The sequence below is a fragment of the Hippoglossus stenolepis genome, chromosome 11 (genome assembly GCF_022539355.2).
Source record: "Hippoglossus stenolepis isolate QCI-W04-F060 chromosome 11, HSTE1.2, whole genome shotgun sequence".
Lineage (NCBI taxonomy): Eukaryota > Metazoa > Chordata > Actinopteri > Pleuronectiformes > Pleuronectidae > Hippoglossus > Hippoglossus stenolepis.
In genome coordinates, this window is record NC_061493.1 from 10,644,347 (window position 1) to 10,670,184 (window position 25,838).

Consider the following 25,838-nt stretch of genomic DNA (forward strand, 5'->3'; position numbering starts at 1 on the left):
AGCCACCATGTTTGTTACAACAAGACAGAATTGTCAGTATTCTGCAGAGAATAATTGTACCGTGTTCTTCCCTGTTACAGATGATTCACTTTTCCATTGGAATAAAACTCGAGACTTAGCGGTAAAATTAAACCCATATGGATGATTTATTTCAATAAAATACAATGACTGAATTGAGATACATTTAATTTATTAATTCCTATTTCTCTGCTCGCCATTCTTGTTTCGCCAAGAAAACACAATCGGAAAACCTTTGTACATCAGTAAGAGCGATTCTCAAGAGACCAGGACCAAAGGCCCCACGTTGCCATTAACATTACAGTTACTGTATAATGATTCCAACTGAATGTTACGACTGGAGCTCTGTCTCGTAACATTATCTTTGTTGCAGTTATACAATATGTACAGTACGTAACCTCCTGTGTGAGGACTGGATCGAGAGCGACGCCCAAACACCGTGCCGACCAATCTAATCACTTCTATGCCCGCTGTCCAAAATGAGAAGCGCTACTCAAACTGAGTATGAGACAGAAAACAAAATATAAATCATATCAGCTACTCATGAGAGAGAGAGGAGTGCAAGAGTCAATTTTATACAAATGCTGGAGAGAAGGAACACAAAGGATGAAGAGGCCAGGAGCGAGCAGGCACTCAAGATACAACACAGTCAGCGCTCTGGTCCCGTCTGTCTGCCTCTATAACTGGCGACTGTGGGACCAGTGGATCACACCTTCACCCTGGAGAGAGTAGACGGGCTGCTGTTGTTTTTTCCTAACTTTATGGCCCCTATTTGGGGAGTGCCTGTTAACTGTTGTTTGTTTTGTTTGTGTATCTAAGTTTCTGGCTCCTGGTAGAGGAGGAGAGAAATAGCAGAATGATATGGAGATGCTGGGGCCTCTATGGGGCCTGAGCTGGCGTGGCAGCGACGGGCTCTGGGTGATGTATGGACACCACGCCGGAGGACTTGAACTTGGGGAGGTGGAGGCCAAATTTGTTCTCCACCCCTGCGAAGGTGGCTGCAGCCAGGCGGTAGCCTCCGACGTGGTCTGCGTTGATGGGAGGAAGCTCGGAGATGCGAGACTTGGGTGTGGGCTCAGATCCTGCCGGACGACTGCGGGGAGGAGAGGAGGACAATATGACTTTAAGCATTTATAAATAAATGATATAAAAATTTAAGTTTTTTTTCAGCAAATTTAAAAAGAAACAAAACGGCAGTTAAAATTTGAGAGTAATATTTCCTGTCTGTGTATCAACTTACTGTCCTCCGAAGTCGACATAGAACCACCGCTGCAAAAGCTCATAAGTCACCAGAGTCACACCAAACTGAGGAGAGGACCGGCACATACGAGCTGGACAAGAGGAAAGCAGACACACAAGTCAGCGTGGTTTCAATGCAACAATATTCTGAGATACATTGTGTTACTGCCTGCAGGAGAACACACAAACAGACACACACCTCCAGCTCCCTTCCACAATGCCCTGAAACCCTCCTCTTTCATGATCTTCGTGAAGCAGTCGATGACTCCGGAGTAAGACGTCTGTCCTGCCCTGGCTGCCACTTGCAGACGGGTCTTGACAACGTCAGCGGGCGTCACAAGGGAGGCAGCAGGGATACCTGGGAAATGAAGTTAAAAAGGAAAAGGATGAGATGCTACGTCTTCAAACCTTTGTCACGTAAAAGCGATAGCTTGTTGATTAGCATTTCTTGTTTCTGCTAGCAGCTGGGGTTTCAACTGACTTTTTCATGCAGTATTTGACAAGATTAGATGCCGATGATTCACTGGATCACGTTCTCAGTGACGGCTTCTGTTCTGGGTCACAATCTAAAATTACCTGCAATCGCTCCGGCTGTGAGAAGCTGCAGAGCCCCCAGCCTGCCCTGGTCATCGGCGAACATGGACTTGAGGTGTGCGTACGCGGGGAAGTAGATGGCTGAGAACGGGATGTCTCTCAGGAAACACGCTTTAGCACCCTGGACACACGAACAAAATAAAAGACATATGTAGTGGACTGTGTAAGACTGAAAGACTGAGGCGAAGAGAAGAGTGTACATCAACACGCAGTGAATTAAAGCAGGGTCCAGTACCTTGTAAAGGCCGAAGAACCCAAGGTCACGGACCACGCTGAGTGCACTGACTCGAGGTCCGGTGGTGATCTCACCTGCCACCTGCAGGCGAATCTTCACGATCTCCAGAGGGTTGGTAAAGATCACCTGAGAGCCTCCAGCCTGAAAACACGAGGAGAAGAGCAGCTTATTCACCGACTTCATTAAAAAAACGACGCACATCACTTCTCCTGCATGTCACATATACGCAGCTGAGGTATGGGAGTCAAGTCTTGCTCAAGACAAGTATCAAAAGTACAAAATTAAAATCCTGATCACTCATTTACTTTTCCATTTCCTCGGATGGTAAGCAGTGCTGGGCCAATGTGTGTAAGGATGAACAACGCTATCGAAAACAAAAACAAGAAACAAAAAACATTTTGCATTGACAGTGAGACCATCACTCTGGGAACAGTTTAATATTTCAGTCCGATGTTAGTGACATTATTTGGAACTCTGCAAGCAAGTTAATAAAACACGTGGAGGTTTCATGCACAAGTTACGACACACAAAGTTACATTTTTATCTCATCTACGGTTAATTTATGCATTTACAAACAAAAACAGTGTGGAGCCTGGTACTTACACAGCCACCTGCCAGGACCTCAGCCACGAAAGCAATGCCGTTGCTTTTGTCAGTGAACTTGTCTCTTACAAAGTCATTCACCTGTGAGACACAAACCAAAACAAGCATCAGACCAAAGACTTGAGGTTCATTTTGGCTTCTGTAAATTTGCAATGACTTTCATAATAATACAATTCTAATGATTCAAGGCAAATCAATTTGTATACAGCATTATCATACACAGGTCATTCAATGTGCTTTACAGAAATAAAAGAAGCATAAATGTACAGATGAGACGAACAGAAAACATTTTTGTAAAAAGTGCTATAATTAAAACTGACGTAACATAGCAAGTGTGTATGCAAAGTGAGTGGAGGGGGATCATTATTGTGCAGGGTTGTACTCACAGTGAGTTTGATGGCCTTCTCAGGTGCCACACCTATAAGCTGAGGGACCAGACCTGTGGGGCATCGAGGGGAACAGGTGACATGAGAATCTCATTTCAATGGAAATACTGAACAGACAGGAACAAGAAATGCGCAATCGAAAGGAAATGATAACATGGAATGTCAGACGATGTCAAAAACAGGACTGTGTGCGAGGAGGAGAGTTTGACACCATGACCTGGGAGCCAAGAGACTCATTTGCTGTCTCACAGTCCTCTAGTTACTCGACCCAATTCACTGAGGCTGATAGAATCATCTTTAGAGATGATTTCTGTCACTAGCAGAGCTCTTCTGTTCTCTGTTTTTAAGAGATTTGTGTCACTCACTTCCTCTGAACATTTGCGGCTATAGAAAAATACAAGCTATTGTGATAGAATAATATTTTTGCGTAATGCAGAAACAAAATGCTGCAATTATTAGACAAAGAAAGGCACTGCATCACTTCCACAACAAACAAAACAAATATTAATGTTAAAATACACAGCATCATATATTTGGCTCATATTTGAAGTGTGCATCGGTGGTAAAAAGGAGCCAAGCACCTGAAAAAATGCTTTAGCTGAGAAAATGTATAGTTTACAACAGGGACACGCCATACAATTAAAAATATAATGATAAAGGCTTTTTCAGCTGATATGTGTTTAAGAATTGAATGAAATGGCGAGGAATATTAACTCAAATGTTTAGAAAAACGATACACAGCTGAGCTGAAGGAATAAATAAAAGACAGGAGCCTAAAAACCCAATAACTGGTGGTGTGAATAACACAAGTGCAGTCTCCTAACATGTCCTACCTCTGTAGAAGCCAAAGAAACCCTCGTAGCGGAGCACCTTCTTAGCGCAGTCAAAGCTGTTCTTGTACATCAGCTCCCCGACAAAGGATCCTGTGGACCTCTGGTTCTGCATACGAGTCTTCACCAAGTCGATGGGGTACACCGCCGTCGCTCCCGTGGCTATGCAGAAACACACACACAACTCAGACTAAATGTAATTCATCAAAATTCACATACTGGATGCTGCTGTGTGCTCATCAGACAGTGGCTTGTCTCAAGCTCATGGTGCAACTCACCTCCAGCGATGGCGCCCAGAGTGAACCTGTAGGCTGACTCTGCAACCTGAAGATATACAGGCCTGGAGCCGTCCCCATGGGTCTGATGAAATACAAAAGAACAAGAGAACACAATGCAATTATACATAATTCAGACGATGGTAAGACGAGACGGAATCCTGCATTTGGGATGTGAATAAAAGAACGTGTCATAAAGAGCCAATAGATCAGCTTTTTAAGGACATTTAAGAGACAGTAACATAATTATGAATCAGGAGTTACAAGCATCCTACCTGTTTCTGACTTTCAACCAGGTGGTGTGGCAGACATCCTTCCTCTAATGGAGTTATCCTCTCAATGTCAGCGAGGTTCAGGCGCCTGAGACACAGTTATTTATTCCCCTGTTATTAACATTACTGACATTACTGACATGTTTGCATGTAGCATGCAGTGAACAGTAAATATCTGTTAAAACTGATCAGTAAACATTTACCCAGAGGGGGAGTGCAGGCCTGACAACTGGTACAGAATGTCAATTTCCATGGGAGTGACTTGGCCAAACTTGTTGGCAGCATGAACAAACTCTTCTGCAGGGAGAAAGGGAGATGAGAGGAAATTACCCTCCACATGAATAACATGAATATTCCTGACACCCATGAGAACATATCAGCTGAAAAGCAAAGACACAAAATCCCTGTAACATAACGATGTGTGCACCTTTGGTCGCGAGCGTGTCCTTCCGCGTGCCAGCCAGAGTGCTGTAAATTTTACGGATCAGCTCCATGTTGTTCAGGAGGGAGTTGAAGGCATTGAAGTATGAAAAGCTGACCATGTGAGAGGTGCTTCCACCTGCGGCCTGGTAGGAGAAGGAAAGTAAAACATCAGGTACTTTACACAAAAGGTTTTATTATTTAATCCCCAAACGAGAAAGCAAAGATGTGCAGTTGCAAATATCATCAATTCAAAAATTACTTTAATTTCTTTCCTGTATTGCAATGGCTAAGGAGAAACTTCACTCCATAATTTTAACTCCCCTATTGTACTGAGATATTTTTGATTGTTGCCTGATCTTGGTCCTTCATAATTTATCTCTTGACACTAAAGATTGAATTGAATAAATCAACGACACAAGCTTATTCCTACTGAGCAAATCTCTGCAGGATCTTTACCTTAATATGACAATAATCCTAGATAAGATAAGAGATAATACTGTCACGGAATAATGGAAACACAGAAGAGCACTGGACACTGAGCCCTGAGCAAAGCTTAAAGAAACACTGAAATTATAGATGCATCACTTTAAAAATATATAGTATTGTCCTTTAGGGCTTAGAACCCCAAATAGGAAGTGTCGGAGGATTTACCTTAACTGAGTGTGAACATTTTTATAACCCAACATATCAGAGTGGATTATTCTTCTACTTGTCAGTGATCAAAACACAAGGATTGTTTTTCATATTAGAGGGAAATAATTTTTGTCCCCGTTAACCTTTGATTAAAAACATAAATTTGCTAAAAAAAATATGGGAGATACTGTAGCCCACCGAAAACACTCCTGTCAATCAAAGATGGATATTCACTGTGGCCATAGTGTGACATTACAAAAACTGTCAGTAAGCCGCTCACTGACACAAACACTCACTGAGACAAGGTTCTCCTCCACAAAGGGTGTGAGCACGTGGTGTCTGATGGTGGCCATAATGTCACTGAAGTCCATGGAAGAGATGACGCCATTCTTCCCTTTGTCCTTCTGGGCAAATGCCTGGCGTGCATGCTCCAACTGTAGCTCCTAAACAAAATATGACACCACAGGACTTGGGTGTAAAAATAAAGTCAAAGTAACATTCAGTGTGTGAGAAAGAGAGACCAAGTGAAAGAGGAAGAGAGTGCGGCAATACTGATTGGGGTGTGTGTGTGTGTGTGTGTGTGTGTACCTGCAGGAACTGGGTGAACTCAAGGTAGCTGAGGAATTTCTTGCGGTCGTGCCCAAAGTGCAGACGGATAAACTCACATTCCCAGTTGAAGGGAATATGGTGGTGCACGGTGGTCTGGCTGAAAATGTCACGTACATTTTCTGCAGCAAAAATACACGTTCAAAAGAATAATTAATTTTCAAGACAAATTTCTTATACAATAATTGTGTTAAATCATTTTAATGCCCTGAGGCTTTGTGAGTGACATAAGAAAGTAAGTAGACCCAGTGCATGAGAGTGATTATATAAGTCTATGACTTAGACTGAGGAGTAATCTGGTTCACAATGTCACATTAGGAAATTCATTCCTCACACTGCACTGCAGGAAATAGAAAAAGGGCGCTGCAAACATATTTAACCCAAAATACAGTGCTATAATTAAACTGTCCTTTTCATGTGCTCACTGACATCAACAGCAAATCAAAGGTTGTGCAAAAACCCATAAAAAGCCACGGCTCATACCGAAGGAAACAGATCCAGATCCATTCTTGTCAAACAGCTGGTAGGCTACGATGAAGAGAGCGTCAGGCGCACACAACACCGACTCAAAAGCAAGAAACTCCTGGAATGAGATCAGCCTGCCGGTAGGGGGCGGTGCACGAGACGGGAGGAAGAAAAAGAAACATGGTTTAACACAAACACACCACAGAACCTGGAAAGAAGCCAAGATCAGGTAAAACAGGGTTGGTTGAGAAACCAGTTCACTGAACTCACAAAAGACTGAAACATTTACAACAGTACAAAATGCAAACCGTTATTAAACGTTTGTGTGTGAACTGAAAGGCCAGACAGCAAATAAGATTACCTACATCTGATTTATAAAAACTGTGTAATTTCTGAATAAAACGTCTACTTTTCACTGAGGGTTCTGTGCATGAATGAAATAACAGTCAGGAGAATAGGACTCAATGGGAGTTTTATCTTATCTCCAAGGGCTGATAATGGTAAATACTAATCAGATATGGCTCAATAAAGTGTAAATTGGTGTTGATGAGCCGTGTGTGTGTGTGTGTGTGTGTGTGTGTGTGTGTGTGTGTGTGTGTGTGTGTGTGTGTGTGTGTGTGTGTGTGTGTGTGTGTGTGTGTGTGTGTGTGTGTGTGTGTGTGTGTGTGTGTGTGTGTGTGTGTGTGTGTGTGTGTGTGTGTGTGTGTGTGTGTGTGTGTGTGTGTGTGTGTGTGTGTGTGTGTGTGTACGCACCCGTCCTTTGTGGTGTCAGCCACTGCAGCGATGAGCTGCACAGTTTTGGGGTTGTGGTGGATCTGTGTGTGTAGTCCTAGATATCTCTGGACAAAGTCTCCCGGGGTCATGAACCTCTCCCCCTCATTGTCCGCGACACTGGCATACTGAGGGGAGAGACAGAAAAAGAACATTAACATGGATACATGACACTTCACTGATGCTAACGCTAACATGACCAAGAGTTAATCCATCTCAAAAGCATGATTTGACGATAGCTTAGTTAACCCTCACAGCGTCCGAGCTGGTTCAGAGGCCTGTGTAGAGAACATGGGTTTGAGTGAGGTCAGCAGTTCTCTGTATACTGAAGGCTCTTTGTTACTTGTTTAAAGCTGGTGTGACAGGCTGTGAACATTACACAAACATTAATGTGCAAGTTTCAATTCATACACTTGATAATTACTGTCAAGTTATTAGCTTTTGTGTCAAAATGTCTTGGCTATAAACATCATTATTTCGAGGTTTGGGACTGTCATTGGTCTTTTCCCTCACTGGGCTGGTGATTCATGCTGCAACCGGAAAAATCAAGGTCATCGATCTCACAGTTGTGGCGTTACGTGCACGAGCAGGCACACGTGTGCCAATGTTTTGGTAAAAGCAATTTAACCTGTGTGTGTTTAGCAGCTGACCGACAACTGCTGGCCCACACTACACCATGCAGGCTGGTCACTCCCTCGCAACGCAGAGGACATTCGGAGAAAGGTGAAGATTAACCAACACTCCTCTTATGGCAGTTACACATGACACTTCACGGTCATGCAGTAAGCTTCACTGCGACCGCACAGTTGTCTACACACCAGAGTGACAGGGTGATCCCTGATCCTTCAGGTGCAAGAGCAAGCACGTCCTTGCTGGTGCTGTGCTGGAGCGAAACCTGACACACTGTCCCTGAGCACTGGGCCTTCAGATTAGAGGTCTAAGCTGCACTGACATTCTCTGACAGCCCCATTTCAACCTCAGCGAGTCATGACAAAACAACCACTGCGTTCAAAACAGCTGACTTGACACATCGGACCCACAATTGTGTATAAACTTCAACTTGTATTAGAAAGAAAAAAGGGAACAACTGAAAAACCTCTTCACCTCCGGTTGACTGTGAGGTTAATGTAACTCCATCAGTCTGTGCTGGACCTCTAACTGTGGCTAATGCTTTAATTTAAACCCCATGACACAATCCCACAAGATCCTTCTCCGAGTGAAGTCTTGGGACCAGATGTTTTGTACAGATGTGGCTGTTCCACAAATACGGGACATGTAGAGACGTGAAGACATATATGCGAGGTAAACATAGCCCGACACGGAGAGAGGGATTAAACACAGATTTGTGTCCCATCTTACCCTCTGGAAGATTGATTTCAGCTCACTCGGGTCCCCACGTTTAGTAGATTGCACCTAAAACAACACAATACAACAACAAAAAATCAGGACACTGTGGGACAAAGTGAAAGCGAATGTTTGTGTGTTCAGACGAAAGAAGCTGCCGGTTAAAGCTCGTTTTCTGCGGCGAACTGGAGCAAAACAAGAGGCAGAGGTTGGGTGAATGTCTCCTTGACACGTCCACTGCGGGGAAGGGGAAGCAACCCGACATGAAATACACGCACACGAAGGACGAACGACTGCGCCCTGGTGCACAAACATCACGATTCAGTTCCTTAAAGAACTGACCCGTAATGTTAGTGAACGAGTGTCCACAAGCTCCCACTGGCAACTGTGTAGCCAGCTAGCAAGAGCCGCTGTCACAGGACGAGGACACACACACACACCGCTGCTGTCAGGACACGTCAACGCTTTAAAATGGAAACTTGCGAGACGACGACCGAGGAAACGGCGGCGGCGGTGAAAAGACGCGAGTTCAGTTGAGGTGAGCGTCCTTATCGCGGTGGGTCTAGGTGCGGTAGCCGCCTAGCATCGCGCCGCTAACTCCCGAGGTTGTGGATGTCTCAAGGCCAGAGAGCTACCGCGGGGCGGCGGCGGCTAGCACCGGGGATGCTAGAGCCTCTCTGGGTTCACCGCTGCCGACACGACCCCGGCCCCCGGCCCCCGGTTCACACAGCAGCGTCCATCGTTCCGACGGAGGAAAAAGCGACACAAGACATGAAAGTATGAAAAAGCAGAGGTTGAAACACCGCTGAGGGAGCGATGCCGAAGTCACCTTGACCGCCATGCTGGTTTGACGTCACGCACAGTGCAGGCGCAGAGCGCGTTCACAGCAGCTGCAGCAGGTCCGCACGCACGCAAGCACGCACACACACTCACACACATACACACACTGTAGAGGATGTACGAGAATGCAATGATGTGACTTAGATTCACACGCTTTCGTATGGAAGCAGCTTCTATAATACTACTACCACTACTACTACTACTAATAATAATAATAATATGAATTTCAAATATGAATGAAAGATGAGTGGGGGCCTAAAATGTTGCCTGAAGCAGAAGTCAGTGGGGATGATTTGGAGAAGGCTGTAAAAACGATAGAGATAAAAAAACAAAGCAGGAAGGAAAGGCATACAGAGAGTGTGGCGGTTTAAATCCCATTCTGACTTTCATTGATAATTTCTGACCTGGACCACATCATCATATTTAAAACTATATGATATTCACTAATATTTATTACGACTTATTAATCATTAATGAGAATGAACAAAGCCATCAGTAATAGTGTAGTTTTGCCACTATGGTAAAATGTCCTATGTGAAAAAGGCCTATTGTTCTCTATGGGATTTATAGCATCTTTTCATTGTATCTTGTTTCAGCATCCAGGAGATGTAGCAACAGACTGTGCTCAGGAATGTTTTCACTTTTTTCTGCTTTATTTACGATGGGCACTTATCTCAGTGACCTTGGTGAGGTTGACATGTTCGATTGTATTTGTTTTTAGTGATAAAGCAGTGACCTACTACAGTATCTCCCCCTATTGCACTGCGGTTACGTAATTGTTTAACAATCATCCGTAAGAGATAATGTTCTATAAATAGGTGTTGGAGACCTCCAATAGGCTGCCCATACATTTCTCCCTACAGTTGACAACATGATGGATGACCACCTTGCTTTGTGTAATCAACACTCACTCCGTATATTTTTTCACATTATTTCATAACTGTAGAGTCAAGAATACAAGTTTATGTTAACTTTTATTGTCATTCATCCTCATACAAAGTATATGACTGAGTGAGATGATGTTTCGACCAAAGTGCAAAAAGAATGCAACAAATCATACAAAATAAAAACATAAAAACATAAAATACAACATTAAAACATTAAAACAGAAGTAGACTTCAAATATGGGTGTGTTGCACATGACTACTGGTAAGATGTGTGTGCACACCCATAGTAAACACAATAATACTGTTCTTACCTTGATATATATATTTTTTATTTAATGTTTTACTTCATACACATACAAATGTTGTGGGTTTTAATAATCCTTTTTGTTGTAACATTTAGAAATCAGATCTATATTGTTCATCAACGTCTTTAAAGAAAATTACAAAATTAGGTTTGATAAACATAAAGTTACATTTATGGCCAGAAAATGCCAAAGGGATCAATAGGTTTATGATTAAAAAAAATACATTGATGTTGTCTTGCAGTGGTTTTGACAAAATAAAACATGTCACATTATAAAACAAAGTTTAAACTCATATATATATATATGAATTAAACCCGATTAAACTCTGCATCTTCACCTATTTATAGACGGTCTATGATCTTCGTTCATTGAGTCGTGCGTCACGTGACTTCCGGAGGTGGTGACTTCCGTACCATGTGACCTCCAATAACAACCCATGGCGGCGCACTGCTCCACAGCGCTGTTCACAAGATCAGGTAGAAACCGAGCTAAAATCCTTTTTATACCCGAGTCAGCAGCTAAGTTTAGTGGCTTCTCTCCCCGCCCAAGTCAAAGCAATGTGCTCGATCAACAAACACATTGAAACATAAGACAGCAGCTCCGATATCTCCACATCAGACGGCGGTGTTTCTTGCTAACTCCGGTACAGATAGATACTAGAAGTTACACTGAGGTGTCATCGTTTACATACACGAGGACGCAGAGTGATTAAAAACACATAATAATGAATGGGATGCAGTTCAGTTCACAACTCTCACTAACTATGACCTCTATACTGAAACATAGGTCAGGCAACGTTTCTATGATAGTGTCAATACTGTGGGACATTATAGGCACAATACAAGCAGACTTAGAACTGTTCTATTAGATTGTACATGTATGTGTCTAATGAAGTGATCACTGGATATATGTGATAGATAGATAGATATTTGGCAAAGTAGGTTTGTGCATACCATATTTACAAAAAGCTGAGCTTATATTACCTACCCACATCACACACAACACTCTTACACATATTACACAGTCCGATTCAATATCTATAGATGCACATGACTGTACATACCTTTACTGTTACCCTCTCGAGCGCAAGTGCATGAAGCCAAACCCAATATCACAAGAAATCATTTATCATTTATCCAATTATTATTAATCAAGTGTCAAGTGTCAGTTCCACACAGATGAAAACCCAGCCTTTACCATAACCCCATATTAATCATATAGTGACCACAATGATACGGCTGCAATGATACTGCTACTGACAGCTAACTCTCATCTAAACTGTTCTTGGTGGCAGCATAGCTTGTATGTTTAGGCAATTGTTTAAAAAAAAATCTGTGGTTGTGAACTGTGTGACACAGTTCACACAATATTTTAGAAAATACACATTGTTGTCAATAGTTCTTTCTGCCATTTATTCTAAACAGATGAGTATTGTCAGAGAGAGCACTCTTTATTGTGCTGCTTTCCTTTTCTCCAGGATTGGGCAGTTTCCTGCAGAGAGTTTGTTGCGGTCTTCCCTCAGCCCCACTGTGTCTGCAACACCGCCGCTTCTTCTGGAGGAAGTGGAAAAACTCTCACAATGTAGTTCGCCCAGCTACTGTCAGGCCTGCATATGCAGTGCCCAAGGTACAGGACCCAATGTTCCCTTTTTGCCACAGAACTAATTGAGGAGCTTGCTTATGATGGAACCCTGCTTGAAACGATGCTCAGATTACATTCAAATGTTCTTCATTTGAAGGGGTCCATCGTCTCCATTAATAGCATCAGTAGAGATGCAGAAGGTTTGGAAGGAGCAGTACATTAAGATCTGAAATCACTTGGCTGAAGCATTTTCAGAGGATTTGCAGTGAGGTTAAAATGACCACATATCAAATTCTGATGTGATTACAAACCATCATCGGGATAGATATTTCGATTTCAATTAATGGCCCTCTTCACGTTAAATCTCTCCCATTAGAACAATACTTATAATGTTGAAGGAAAACTTTAAATTGTTGCAGAGTGACTCATTTCTTCATTTCTTTACTAATTTACTCAGTGGAAGCTGAATCAACTAAATTCTCCTCACTAAACAAAACAGAGGCAGTTGAATTGATTAACACTTTCGTACAGAAACTCTGCTATGTCTCATTTTCTAACATGGTTTGGTCTCTATGGTCTCTATTTTTATATGGAACCTTGGGACAACTGTATGACCCTTCATATCCTGTCTTTCCGGACTGCAGCACATCGTGCGACCTGACTATGTCGGAACTGGACTGATCCCGGAGTGGCCGGATTACATAGAGATCAAAGACCAAGAGCAAATCAGTGGCCTGGCCCGAGCGTGTCAGCTCGCCAGACATGTACTGTTACTCGCTGCAGGCAGTTTGAAGGTCAGTACCGAACTACCACACTGAGTATTAGTACTTAAAAAGTACCATTAAAAAATCAATTATGACCTGTGGCTTCTAGGTTGGCATGACAACAGATGAAATAGACTTCATCGTGCACCAGGAGACAATCAAACACAACGCCTACCCATCCCCTCTCAGATACGGCGGTTTCCCCAAGTCTGTCTGTACGTCTGTGAACAACGTGGTCTGTCATGGGATACCTGACAGGTAACTGGTCATATGCTCACAGCCGTTGCATACTTTTATCGATTTAATTTATTTCCTTGCAATATAAGATTCTGCCTACTACATTGAAATTATGTTTTAAGTTGGATTTTATGTAGAAATTTGGGTTGTGTATCATCATAAATATATATATATTTTTTTCTTATTACCACAACATATCTGTATCATTTTGGAACAGAGTGCATTATTGGGGGAAAACCCCCCCAGATAAATATAGATACAGTCTATACATTTCTGACCGTGTATATATTTGATGACGGTATTTGATCCAGTATTGATTATTATAAAGCAACTGTGGTAAATAATGAAAACTGCAAGATTCTCTGTATTCATCAGTTATCTTTTTAAATGGATGTGTCCTGCAGCCGGCAACTTCTAGATGGAGATATCATCAACATTGATGTGACGGTAAGTGGAAGCCTTAACAGACACACAAACAATCCAACAAACTCATAGACACACACGATCAGTCAGAGAATCACCGTTCCTGTCCCTGACTTCTTCCTGTTCCTGCCAGGTGTATTGTGATGGTTACCATGGTGACACGTCAGAAACCTTCTTAATTGGCCAGGTGGATGAGGCTGGGCAGCGGTTGGTGGAAACTGCCAGGCTTTGCCGAGACGAGGCCATCGCTGCCTGCAAGCCGGGTGCACAGCTCTGTGTTATAGGAAACACTATTAGGTACAAACACGCACACAGAAAATATACAAAAAACTAATACACACATTAAAATGTATATTTACAATATAATCACACTGATTTTTCTCTTTTTGACAACGGATATTTTTTGCACGGCTGGCAGTGAAATAGCTCGCACCAACGGCTTCCAAGTGTGTCCTTACTTCATTGGACATGGAATAGGCTCCTACTTTCACTGTCATCCTGAAATCTGGCACCACGGTAAGTTTGGGTCTGTGGTCCGACGATGAGACAAACTCTTTTGTCAATTGTTATTGAACTGTAAATCTCTAATTAATTCCAGGATATAGTTTGACTTGTGAGCCAGATGACTTTTAGAAGAGACTCTCAAGACATCTTTAATTTGTGAGACAGTGATATTGAAAACTGAAATTAATATTAAAATAAAGGACATGTTGCCTAAAGCTCTTTTTCATTCTTTATTTTTAGCTAATGACAATGACATGACCCTGGATGAAGGGATGGCTTTCACGATAGGTGAGATACAATTTTATCATCTTTATATGCACATACAGGTGCTGCTGTGTGTGAGTGTGGAGCTGATATCATATGTTAATTTATAGAGCCCATACTGATGGAGGGGTCTTCAGAGTTCAGAATCCTGAAGGACAAGTGGACTGCAGTGTCTGCAGATGATAAAAGGTAAAAAGACGTCTCGGCTGTGTGCCTGTAGTCATCGTGTAGCAGAGCCCTTCTAAAAAATATCCCAGCTGAACTTTTACATGACTGTTTTTTTGTCATTGTCTATGTGTTTGGATTTTAACCAAATGAGATACAGTTCATGAATTAGTGAACTTTAGAAGTGCTTGTTAACTTGTTTTTCGACTGTGAGAGATCCAGGCGAGCTGATTCTAGTCTTTATGCTAAGCTAATCTTTTTGCTTTTAATCACCAGATCCATAGTAACATACACTGGCAGGAGAGTAGCATTAATCTTCTCATTTTCAAAATGTCTAAAAATGACAATAACTGTAGTAGCATTTTTTCAAATTTTTCCTTTTGAATGATGTGCGTCTTTTCACGTTGACGTTCATGCAGGTCGGCTCAGTTCGAACACACGGTGGTCATCACATCTGACGGGGTGGATATTCTCACCAAACTGCCGGAAGAAAGCAACCTATGACCTAAAGGAATCAAACTGCTGACCTTGAGATTGGCTGCTAGAAACATTTGGTAGAATCACAGTTACAAGAACCTGAACGGTGCTTCACCTGGACATATTTAAAACCACTCCCACACCTTCTCTATGGTGTTTAAGTTAAAATTAAGTTATTATTAACTGGGGATTACATACAGTATCACAGTACACACAGTATTTATGTATTCATTTAGACTAACATGTAAAACTTCAATCTTGATTGGAGCACAAACAGAAATCAATTGTCTGTTGCTACATTCAATGACTCAAGTTGACATTTCTGCATGTCTGAGTGTTTACATGTTCAGTATAAGAGATCCCCATCCTCTCTTTTGTTGGCCCTTCAGGACTTGGTCGAGGTCTTTCTGTTTTAGACCAGCACTGGGATGTGTTCAATCCTTTGTGACAGTTCAGTAGATCCCATGATAGTTTAATGTGACCTTTGACAATCAAGGAGCACTTGTACTGTAACTGTTAAAGGGTTAAATTCACATCAGCAGGGTCTTGCCCAGGAAACATGGAGGCCATGAGTATTTAGCTTGCTATCAAGAAAAACTATAGAAATAACACTGGTTTTAAAATAAAATCACTAAAATAAGACCACTTGTCATTTGTTCATGTTACCATTCAATTAAATTGTCTGTACAAATTAAAATGCTCTTTCTACACTGCAACTTATTTTTCTTACAGAATACAATTTTATATGATTTACGTTTTTGCCTCATCACAATCAGATTTGATCACATTTAGCCTCGCGTATATAATTCTTGGTTCATACCGAAAAAGGCTCAGGTGTAATAGTTGTGTAACTTAAGATTCCAATTCTTTATATTAGTATACTCTGTGTAATAATACTTCTACTGTACACCATGAATCCCTTAAAATACCCAAGAATATTACAGAAGGCGTGACTTCAGATTCCTCATTGGTAGCTGCTGCCCTGAAAACAAAGTCAGCAGAGATTAGGTTCATGGGGTTTTAAGACATTTTGTGCAGCCTTCAAAACAATGTGATGCAAACTCTAATTGATATCTAATACACATTTTGATTAGGATAGTGGAACCATGTCTCTCAGTCAAATTACACACTGTAAGTCATATATAAACCAGTAGATGGCAGCATATGCTTTATAAAATTGAACCTCCATACTGTCACATTCATTCCCTCTGGTGGAACGAATAGGAGGAAGCTGCATCTGACCATAAACAATTAGTTTGTGCTCCACAATCATGAGGAGAGAGGAGGGGAACTGTAAATCTTAGCATGTTCAAGTCTGTCACTTGATGTCAAGGCCTCTTGTTAGATTAATCTAAACTGAGAGTAAGTAATGGCTGCTGAAAATCCACTAACAGGACCATGTGACATCTTACTTTGAAATATTGGTTCAATCCCATTAAAACAATTTTTTAAAAACAAACAAGTTTATAATAAAATCTGTAGAAGCTCGAGACCAACAGTGCTGCGTAGGGTTATAAATTCCAGGCCTAACATCAGATGTTTCTCCAATTCCTCTCTACCGTCTTTAGTCTGCAGGAGGATTTAATAAAGAAAACTTATAATTAGCACAAGAGACCACATCAACAAGGCGCTTAACTCACATTTCATTTAAGTGCTAATTACAGGTCTTTGGATTTATATAGAAGTTGGTTTGCAGAGTGCAGAATATGCATGTGATTGATTTAAACACTTCTGCTACAGAACTTCATCAAGTTCTCAAACTGTCAGTCTGGCTACAGTGGTGTGAGGACACTGTAATGTTTGATATTTTTTATATTTTTTACAAAGACTAAGGAAGTGAAGATGCTTCAGAGAAAAATTGGATTCCAGCCTGCTACAGGGTGTGTTTTCACTTCCTGCCAATGTACTCTTGAGTGTAAGCATGAGTCTAAGCTTGTGTGTGTGTGTGTGTGTGTGTGCGCGCATGTGTGTTTCGTGTCAGTGCTAGTTTGTGGGTGAGGCAGGAAGGATTTGACGAATAAAGGTGAGCCAGCTAATCTACAATCTGATAATGACCAGCCAGGAAATGATTCACAAGTCATAAAGGTTGTTTGATGCATGACAAATAATGAGCAGGCACAAAGATATTGAACTGAACAGCACTTGTAGATTTTTTTTGTAAAAGCGTTACTGCTCTTGCAATTTGTGTTGGAAATCTGACTATAGATGTAACCCAGTCCTAACGGGCCTGCACACGAGCAATTCAAATTCAAACACGACCCAAAAAATTGGAAGGAAAGATATATGAGGTTTATGAAGAGGGCGGAGAGAAAGTGAAGGTGTAGAGCAGAGGGCAGATATTTGGGGGGGAGTGGAGGTGGGTTAGAGGGTAGGATTTTAGGGAGGAGCAGGGAGGAGCTGGGAGTGGCGGGGTGAGGTGCTGAATTGTTGAATTGTTGAATTCCCTCTCTATGCATGTCATTCTTTTCCTGCATGTTGGGACTCATTCGCTGCTCCGCTCCTCTCATAGTTCCCTTCTCCCACATCCCTCAACCAACGTGGTAATCCGTCCTCTAGCTTTCGCATAATTCTGCTCACCAACAAACGCAACAAGTGCAGACAAAAACATAACTCGCAGATTAATACGTTATGTTTCTCCAACATTTTTGCGTTCCAGGTGTGTAGATCTGTGTGCGTGCGTGTGTGTGTGTGAGTGTGTGTGTGCTAAGGAAACTGTGATATATCACACATACCTGGGACTTGACTGAGGAGGACCACAGGAATTCCCGGTTCCTAGGCTACCTGAGGAGTTATGACTCGAACAAAGTGATGCATCCTTTACAGACTTGTGGAAGCAGATCTGTCTCTCACACACACACAAGCACAGATGGCATGTTCTGAACCAGAGTAACCCTCTGTGTCCAAACCCCTGAAGGCCAACACAGAACATCTTGTTACCTGAAACGGAGCGTTCACTTTAACAGGACGTGTGGCTACAGGCCGATGGAGAGAGAGTAAACACACAGGCATCTCTTGAGAAAGGCTTGAGAAATTTACAAAAATGTTGAAAACTAATTCTTGTATCTGCACCCTGATTCCAAAATGTAATGGGTTCTTTCCTGGCCCATACCACATCCTTCCACCAAGTTTCATGGTAATACTCCTGGTAGTTTTTTTTGGTAATCCTGTTAAGTAATAAACAAAGAAACGCAGATGAAAACATAACCTCCTTGGCGGATAGAGTTTCTCCATTCTACATTGTGTGGATAGGGAGAGAGAGGCATGAACATCTGTGCCAGACACTTCAAACACATCCATCATCATGGTGCACAGAAGGGAAATGGGATGCCCAACGTTACTAAGATTAACCCCTCAGGGAACCATCAATGTGTGTAAAAAATACTTAAATCTAATAGATATTGAAATATTTTACAGGTTAACTGCTTGTAGTGCTATGGGAGAAGTCACCAGACCACGAAAGTCCACAGGATTTATCCTCTGGGCACCATGAATATCTGTATGAAACCTTGCGGCAATATATTCAGTAGCTGTTGAGATATTTTGGTCTGGACCCAAGTGGTGGACGGACATCAACTGACCAAGCTAAGGAACGGCGTCGTCATCTCTCTCAGCAGCTTGAGAGAGAGCGAGAGCATGAAAATGTGATCGTGTCGAGAGAGAGATTCGATTCATCTTTTGACAAACAGATCATTTTTTCATACCATGAAATTTGCAGAACAGATGACACTGATTACTGGAATCAATCCTTAATGAGTCTAAGCACATTTACGCGAGGCATGTTTTGCAGTATAATTAGGTCACGGCTTATATGTGTGTCACAAGTTACAGTTAATTGGCAAGAATGCATTGAATGTGTGTGTGTGTGTGTGTGTGTGTGTGTGTGTGTGTGTGTGCGCGCGCGCGAGTGGAGCATCTGTAAACTGGAGTCACCAGACTGGCGCAGGGGAGGGTTCCCTCTTGATTGACACTTACAAGATGGAAAACCTTTCTCTCCGCTAACCTCTTGACTCTTTCATTCCTTTTGCTGTTTTTACAACAGTGGAAATATTTTGGTGGGGCGATCTGCCACCGTCAAGTCACAGATAAGCAAAGCTCTCCATGCATCCACCGATTCCTGGGTGCATCTCTCTCTCTCACCCTTCCTGCGTCTAAACAAACAAAGCAGATTGCCACAATAAGAGCGAGGGTGCACTTTGTGTGTGTGTGTGGGGGGTATGTATCGCCGGAGGCAGCTATAAAAGGTCTCAGATAAATGGTGTTTGTCTGTGTCTGTTGTCTGAGATTCAGACTCACACTGTCACACATTCACATAAACACACAGTGGAGTTCACAGCCCTGCACACTGAGCTCTCGCAGTGTGTTTGGACCTGAGAAAAACTGGTTATACAGAAGCAAAACCCATTTAGCTCTGTGTCTGTGTGTGTGTGTGTGTGTGTGTGTGTGTGTGTGTGTGTGTGTGTGTGTGTGTGTGTGTGTGTGTGTGTGTGTGTGCGTGCGTGCGTGCGTGCGTGCGTGCGTGCGTGCGTGTGCGTGCGTGTGTGTGCGTGTGTGTGCAGGCCTCACTAGGAGCTTGAAAGAGGAATGATCATGTTTCCTTTTCATTATGTTTCCTGTTTTTTTTTATCGATTTCAAAAAGGTTTCACCAAAACAAAGGACTGAGAAAGAGTCCACAAATACTGACATCATTGTTCCCATGCTATACAAAACTAATGTATGATTAGAGTCACTGTGGTTCATCAGAGTGGAGGAATTTCACTAACGACCCTTTCAAGTTCGAAAGGTTCCCCTCAGAATGCCATTTAAACTTGTTAATGTTTTGGAGGCACTTTCTTACCATGTCACACTATGCATCATTGAACAGAAAATGATTATTCTGCTATAATTTAATGGTCAAATTTTGGATATTTTGCTTTAGATTCCATCAATGGTCTCAAAATAACAAACTATTTTTGCTGTTGACTATATATATACTATATATATATTTGACTATATATACTTGAAGACTTCAGGGATTAAGATATGATATTCTTACTTTAGATGTGTAAATCCCCTTCTTTAAAAAAAACTAAAAAACATTAGTAACAATAAGATTTTGATAAAAAGACTATATATGTGTTACCCTTTAAATTAGCACTAAATTGGCAGCTCTGTGAACTCAGGCACACGGCTGCTTTTAAACTAAATGTCTGACATGCAACAGAGAATTTTTACATACAGGGGTTCAGCATTTATGTTGTTTACCATGTTCACCATATTAGTTTAGCTAGTAAGCATATTTATAGCAGCATATTTCATTAGCATTAAACACCAAGTACAGCTGAGGCTGTGTCATTAGATCTTTGTTAATAATCCACAATACTGGACATATTCAAAATGTGAACTGGTGATGGTTCAAGATGGAAAGTTAAGGGATCCCCGAAGTGATTTCAATTCATCCTAAAGGGAAAAATTATTTACGTAATGGAGATACGAGATGATAATTTACATGTTGTTTCATCATGTCCTTGTTTTGTCGTCTGGCTGCTGCACCTTCACATGTGGGAGCTGAACAGAAAAGTCACAGTGTTCTTTTACTTTTACTTACTTTTCTTTTAGTTGCTTTACTGGGGCAATTTGGACATTGTTACCTTTCTCAAAGAATTGGGAAAGTTATATATACTTCCCTGCACGTGTTTTCTCAGCCCGTCCAGAGACTGTTTCCTCAACTGATGTTGTTATTCTGGTCAACTTTGCAGCTTTTGCTCTTTTATACGCCGAGACAAACATTTGTCTCCGACCTGAATCTGTCAGGAAGAAAAAGAAACTGAGCAGAACTGAAAGTGAACTTGAGGATAGTTAACATCTTTCTGAAGCACACCTGGACCCACACATAACACTGCGGCCCCTCCCTTTACTGCTGCCATCTCATATTACATCCTCTGGCCAGGGCTGGGAGACACACACACACACACACAATACAGTGAATGGGAGATACTACATAAGGGAATGTAAATTAGACGTTTGTCCCCACAATGTCATCTGATGCTAACTCTCTGTTTTACAGTACATGATAAACACAACAGCCTCACCGGCCTCGTTCAGTTTATTCTTCATATTCATGTCAGGGATATCTCATGAATCCCAGCACCTCCGGAACAAAAGCATTAAAATCATGATTACACTTTCACCCGCTGTTAAGAATGCATTCAAATGTTTTGCCATTATCACTTTGATCTCAGCTATGGGAAAGCACTACTTTCCAAAATGTCAGCCTGCTCCTTTGTATTCAAACTGAGAAGGCCGACTGTAACCTGAGAGGAGCTCGCCCAGCAGCTCTCATTAATCCTCCTCCTGCACTGTGCTGTTGTTCAACATATCCTATAGGTTTCAGCCGGTCCCTCTTTGAATACACATTTCAGTCTATTACTGTACATTTAGTCTCTCTCATGTCTTTTTTTCAACCTAGCTACTTAATTAACTACCACCAAGGAGGTTATGTTTTCATCAGTGTTTGTTGACATTTTCTCTAAATTCCCAGACAATAATTCATGTATCTTGGTGAAAAAAACAGGCATGTTGAGGGGACTGATATTTATGAGTGAAAATTGGTGCAGATCCATGTAAAAATCTGGATCTGGTGAATTTAAATGTGGAGACTATTGGGCCTCGATGGAGGTTTGCAGTCTCTGAGTGCCATTCGAGTTGTTCAAGCTATTCTAGGTTTTCAGCTGATCACGCTTTAAATACACATTTTATTCTATCACCGTACATTTTGTCTTGTTACTGTTATTGTTCAGTATTTATTACTTAACTTATTTATTAAATGGAGCTTCCGCACTATTGCACTTCTAAAGGTTAAACGGTGTGACATCTTGAATCTTGAATCAGTTTGTCTGATCTGAATCACAATCAGCCGTGAATTAATTCTGAGCTGAGCTGCTGTCAACATATTTGCAGGCTGATGGAATCTATAGCGCTCAGGGAAAGTGCGACGCACTGATGTGTTGTGGATCCTCTTGGGTGTGGAGTTCAATACGATTGTGAAACTGATTGTGCAACTAAGTGTTTGTCTATGAGTATCCTAAGGCTACATGATTCTACAGTCATAAAGACACTCCCTGCCCGTCAGCTGTGCCACACCCTCAGGTGAGTGTGTGTTTCTTTCCCTGTGTGTACCTGCAGATTTGGCTTTGAGAACAAACACAGGGCTGTGGCTCGGGCGAGTCCGGGCACTGCATTTTTCGTCATGCATGTGTGTCAGAGAAAATTGCTTACACTGTTTTTTTCTCCCCTAATGTTGTAACACTGTACATGTTGTACATAGAGCAGATAGACAACTCATTTCTTAATTATGTATAGAGCTCATTTAAATCAGTTACAGTGTAAACATGCCTGTTTGATATTTTATTGGGACATTTTACTCATATTTTGTTAAAGATTCAGTAAAATTTCATTAATGATTTATCAATGACTTAGACGTAGCTTAATCATAATCAGACAGGCCCAAGAAAATCATGTCAGACCCCACTCACGTACCAGCTCCTCTCAGCAGGCACCACTGTCTCAGACACTCCCACTGTCCATCAAAGCCCTGCTTTAACTGGAATATATGTATGTATTGTTTTATTCGTTGACCATTGTTTTATATTGTGCTACATGTACATTTTATCTAACCATATGAACATGTGTTGGAAGTATGTAAATGTTTTTTGATTGTGTTTTTATATTGAGGACAATTGCCCAATGGGAAAATAAAGTATATTTTACCGTAATATGATTAATACTGAGGCAATCTTCAGGCAGTGATAATACTCTGACTAATCTGGTTCATTTAATAAACTGAGTATTTTATAAGCCAATTATATCGTAACTTTTTAAGATTCAGAAGCTGCTTGTTTACTTTTTGTTGATTTGCAGTTAGTTCTAGATTTTGTTCTTTAGTAATTACGGGAGTTTAGTGTCACCCTAAAATCGTGACTGAAAGTCCATAGATTGATGCTTAATGGCTGCAGGGGGTTTCAGTCTGAACCAGATGGGACTTTTATTTCCCATGTTGATAGTGGAGGAGGCGAAGAAAAGGGGACAGATAAATAGTAGCATAAAAACAATAGAATGACACTCAGTAGTGTATACCTCCGACAATAGTCCTCTTATGAAAGCACGTTTAATTTCACTTGATAAACAGACATTTCTGCCTGATTTTCTCATCAAAATACATGAAATATTTTCTAAATAATTTCCTGGGATCTTCCCTGACCCATTCAGCATCCTTCCACCAAGTTTCATGGACATCTGTCTTGTAGATTTTGTGTAGTCACGCTTAAAAAGGGACAAATGGATATTGATAAATATGTATATATGATGTTGGTTGATGTTAGTTGTGATGATTAACACCATCAGAATATGGTTTTCATAAAAATGATCAACTGCCATGGAGGGATGAATGAGAGCTGATAAGGCTGACAGAGCAAACACCAGAAACAGAGGGAGACCTGTGACTGGAAGTCAGAGAGAGCAAGTGCCATGTGTCATCACACACACACACACCCACACACACACATAAAGCAATGCACAAGCCAAGGGCAAGCTAAGCTAACACACCTCACGCTGCTGTTCTTATCAGCGATAGAGCTGATTCCTGTTTCTGACCGACTGCGACAGAGCCATAAATCACTGCTGTGCCTTCAGCTGACTGCTGCTCGTACCTGGAACCGGAACAACATCAGGAACAAGCCAAACTGGACAGGGGAAAGAAACACACATGCAAAAATAGATAGTCACATGATTTAGGGATGCCGCTACTTTTCTAGAAAGAGATTTTTATCAGATAGAGTAATATTATCAGTATAAAGGCCAAACATGTGACTGACCAGGACAAAAGCAAAAGATATTTCTAGAGCCTGCTCATGAAGACTCTAAGTAGATAACGCATCACATTCTTCCCTGTGCCCTTTTCCTTTTTTGCACTCCCCTCTCTTGCAGCCATTATTTGCGCCTTCCCTTCTGTATGTGGGCACTTCCCCTCTCCCTCTCTCGTCTGCCCTCTTTCTCTGCGTGCAGACAAAGCCTGCATTGTCTGCTGAAATGCTGTGTTGCAGGGGACAAGCTTTGGGTCAGTGTCTCATGGAATGCCTTGAAACCCATCTAGTGAGAGAGTGTGTTAATTGTGTGAGTCTGCTGTGCCCAGGCCGCTCTCTGACTCCCCGTATGGCTCTTGTGACTCATCTAATGAGTCGTTACAGGACAACAGGCCCTGTGGTGATGGCATGTTGCGATCAGAGCGAGAACGCATGATGGATTGTCTTTCTAATTTCTCAGTACATCCGCCAGCTGATGTACAACAAACACAGCAGTTGCTATTTTTCCGTTCCTTCTATTCCTTTGGTACAAATTTAAATCGTTATCTCATTGTCTTCCCATCTGTCACGATCATTGCGTTGCTATTGTTGTCTGGATTAAAAAGCCATGTGCCGAGAGGGAATACTGGTGTTTCTGACAAAAACACTGTATTGACGAGCTGTTCCAGCATCTCCTCCTTCCCCCTACGTCTCCCTTTTAACTAACTACAAGGATGTTTAATGTCAGCAAACACAGTTTACTGTAAGAGCGTGGATGTCACTTGTGCAAATATTCCCCCTCTTGTGGGACTTGGGATATGTTTTGTGTACTCAGAGGAGTTCAACTGAAGGCTTTATTACAGATTTACATGCCAGTGTAGCCTCAAGCACCAATGTTTTTAGTTCTGCAAATCTGTTTTGACGCAACCTCGGGCCTCATTGACCTTGCATTGATCTGCAGATATTGGTCTGCTGCAAACTAACAACTGACTAAGGAGATATTAGAGTATTTCTTTCGATTGCTAACATGCATCGGTAAAAAGTGAAGTCACACAGCAAGTGAAACAGAATTCTATGTGGACCCAACAGAAACATCTTTTCATTGCTTTCACATACAAAAATCCACGAGCTCTTTTCTCATTCATATCACTGTTATCAAAACAGATTCAAATCAAAATGATGACAAATTACATACATTTCTAGATATAGATAACTGTAGCAGAATATTCACAATAAAATATGAATCGATAATAATCATTCCGCACACAGCTGATTGCAGCTTCAGGTGTTTTTACTCTCATTACCAAACCAACACAATCTGATGGCTTCAGAAGGATCTTGTTGAAGACAGGATGGTGGGTAAAGAAGAGAGGCAGGGAGAGAGAGAGTAAGAATGCATGGAGGACAAAGGAGAGGAAGACCTTTCAACCTTTTACTGTTTTATTCACAAGCATATGCAAGGATGTAAAAAGATGAAGGTATGCTAAAGCGATTTCTGATTCATTCTTGTTAAATAAACTCAAGCAGAGTCAATAAAGTAAAAATGCGTTCATCTTATTCCGTAATTTAATCCTGATTTATGTGAAAAAACGTAAAAAGATAAACGTTCATGATTTATGTGATGCTACCTATGTTGTTATCGTGTTTGAAGTCAGTGTGTTGGACAATGGAGGCTTTCTCAGTGAGAATTGCTGCCTGTGTTACGGCTGAACGAGGACGCTGGGATAAGGGCCTGCAGCTCCCTTACTGGCAGGGAGGCTGGGACTATTATTCAATTTCACTTCATTTTAGAGATGCATATTTATGTATAACTTAAGATGAAGTATACATGTTAAGTTTAACTTTATAGTTAAACTTGTACAGAAAACTTGTGTTGAATG

The 25,838-nt window shown here is 41.5% G+C and overlaps 2 protein-coding genes across 3 annotated transcripts; one reads left to right on the forward strand and one right to left on the reverse strand.

The window, feature by feature from the left end:
* Window positions 1–122: 122 nt before the first annotated feature.
* On the reverse strand, window positions 123–9,629 carry LOC118117605 (calcium-binding mitochondrial carrier protein Aralar1). Of its 2 annotated transcripts, XM_035169959.2 has the most exons (18): window positions 9,524–9,629; window positions 8,710–8,763; window positions 7,333–7,478; window positions 6,598–6,713; window positions 6,097–6,236; window positions 5,805–5,951; window positions 4,880–5,018; window positions 4,656–4,749; window positions 4,456–4,540; window positions 4,184–4,265; window positions 3,909–4,067; window positions 3,076–3,128; window positions 2,690–2,770; window positions 2,087–2,227; window positions 1,834–1,972; window positions 1,457–1,615; window positions 1,259–1,349; window positions 123–1,111 (listed from the first exon to the last, which is right to left on the reverse strand). In XM_035169959.2, exons 1-18 carry the CDS (start codon window positions 9,533–9,535, stop codon window positions 898–900), a joined length of 2,052 nt encoding a protein of 683 aa, XP_035025850.1. In that variant the 5' UTR covers window positions 9,536–9,629; the 3' UTR covers window positions 123–897. The 2 variants fall into 2 exon arrangements, with proteins under 2 accessions (XP_035025850.1, XP_035025851.1); XM_035169960.2 differs by lacking the exons at window positions 8,710–8,763; window positions 9,524–9,629 and adding an exon at window positions 7,606–8,205.
* A 1,459-nt stretch (window positions 9,630–11,088) lies between these two features.
* metap1d (methionyl aminopeptidase type 1D (mitochondrial)) lies at window positions 11,089–15,783 on the forward strand. The gene is made up of 10 exons (XM_035169967.2): window positions 11,089–11,202; window positions 12,204–12,352; window positions 12,952–13,101; window positions 13,181–13,329; window positions 13,713–13,755; window positions 13,865–14,028; window positions 14,150–14,247; window positions 14,476–14,523; window positions 14,610–14,688; window positions 15,084–15,783. The coding sequence occupies exons 1-10, from the start codon at window positions 11,163–11,165 to the stop codon at window positions 15,166–15,168; spliced, it is 1,005 nt and encodes a 334-aa protein (XP_035025858.2). The 5' UTR covers window positions 11,089–11,162; the 3' UTR covers window positions 15,169–15,783.
* Window positions 15,784–25,838: the final 10,055 nt, after the last annotated feature.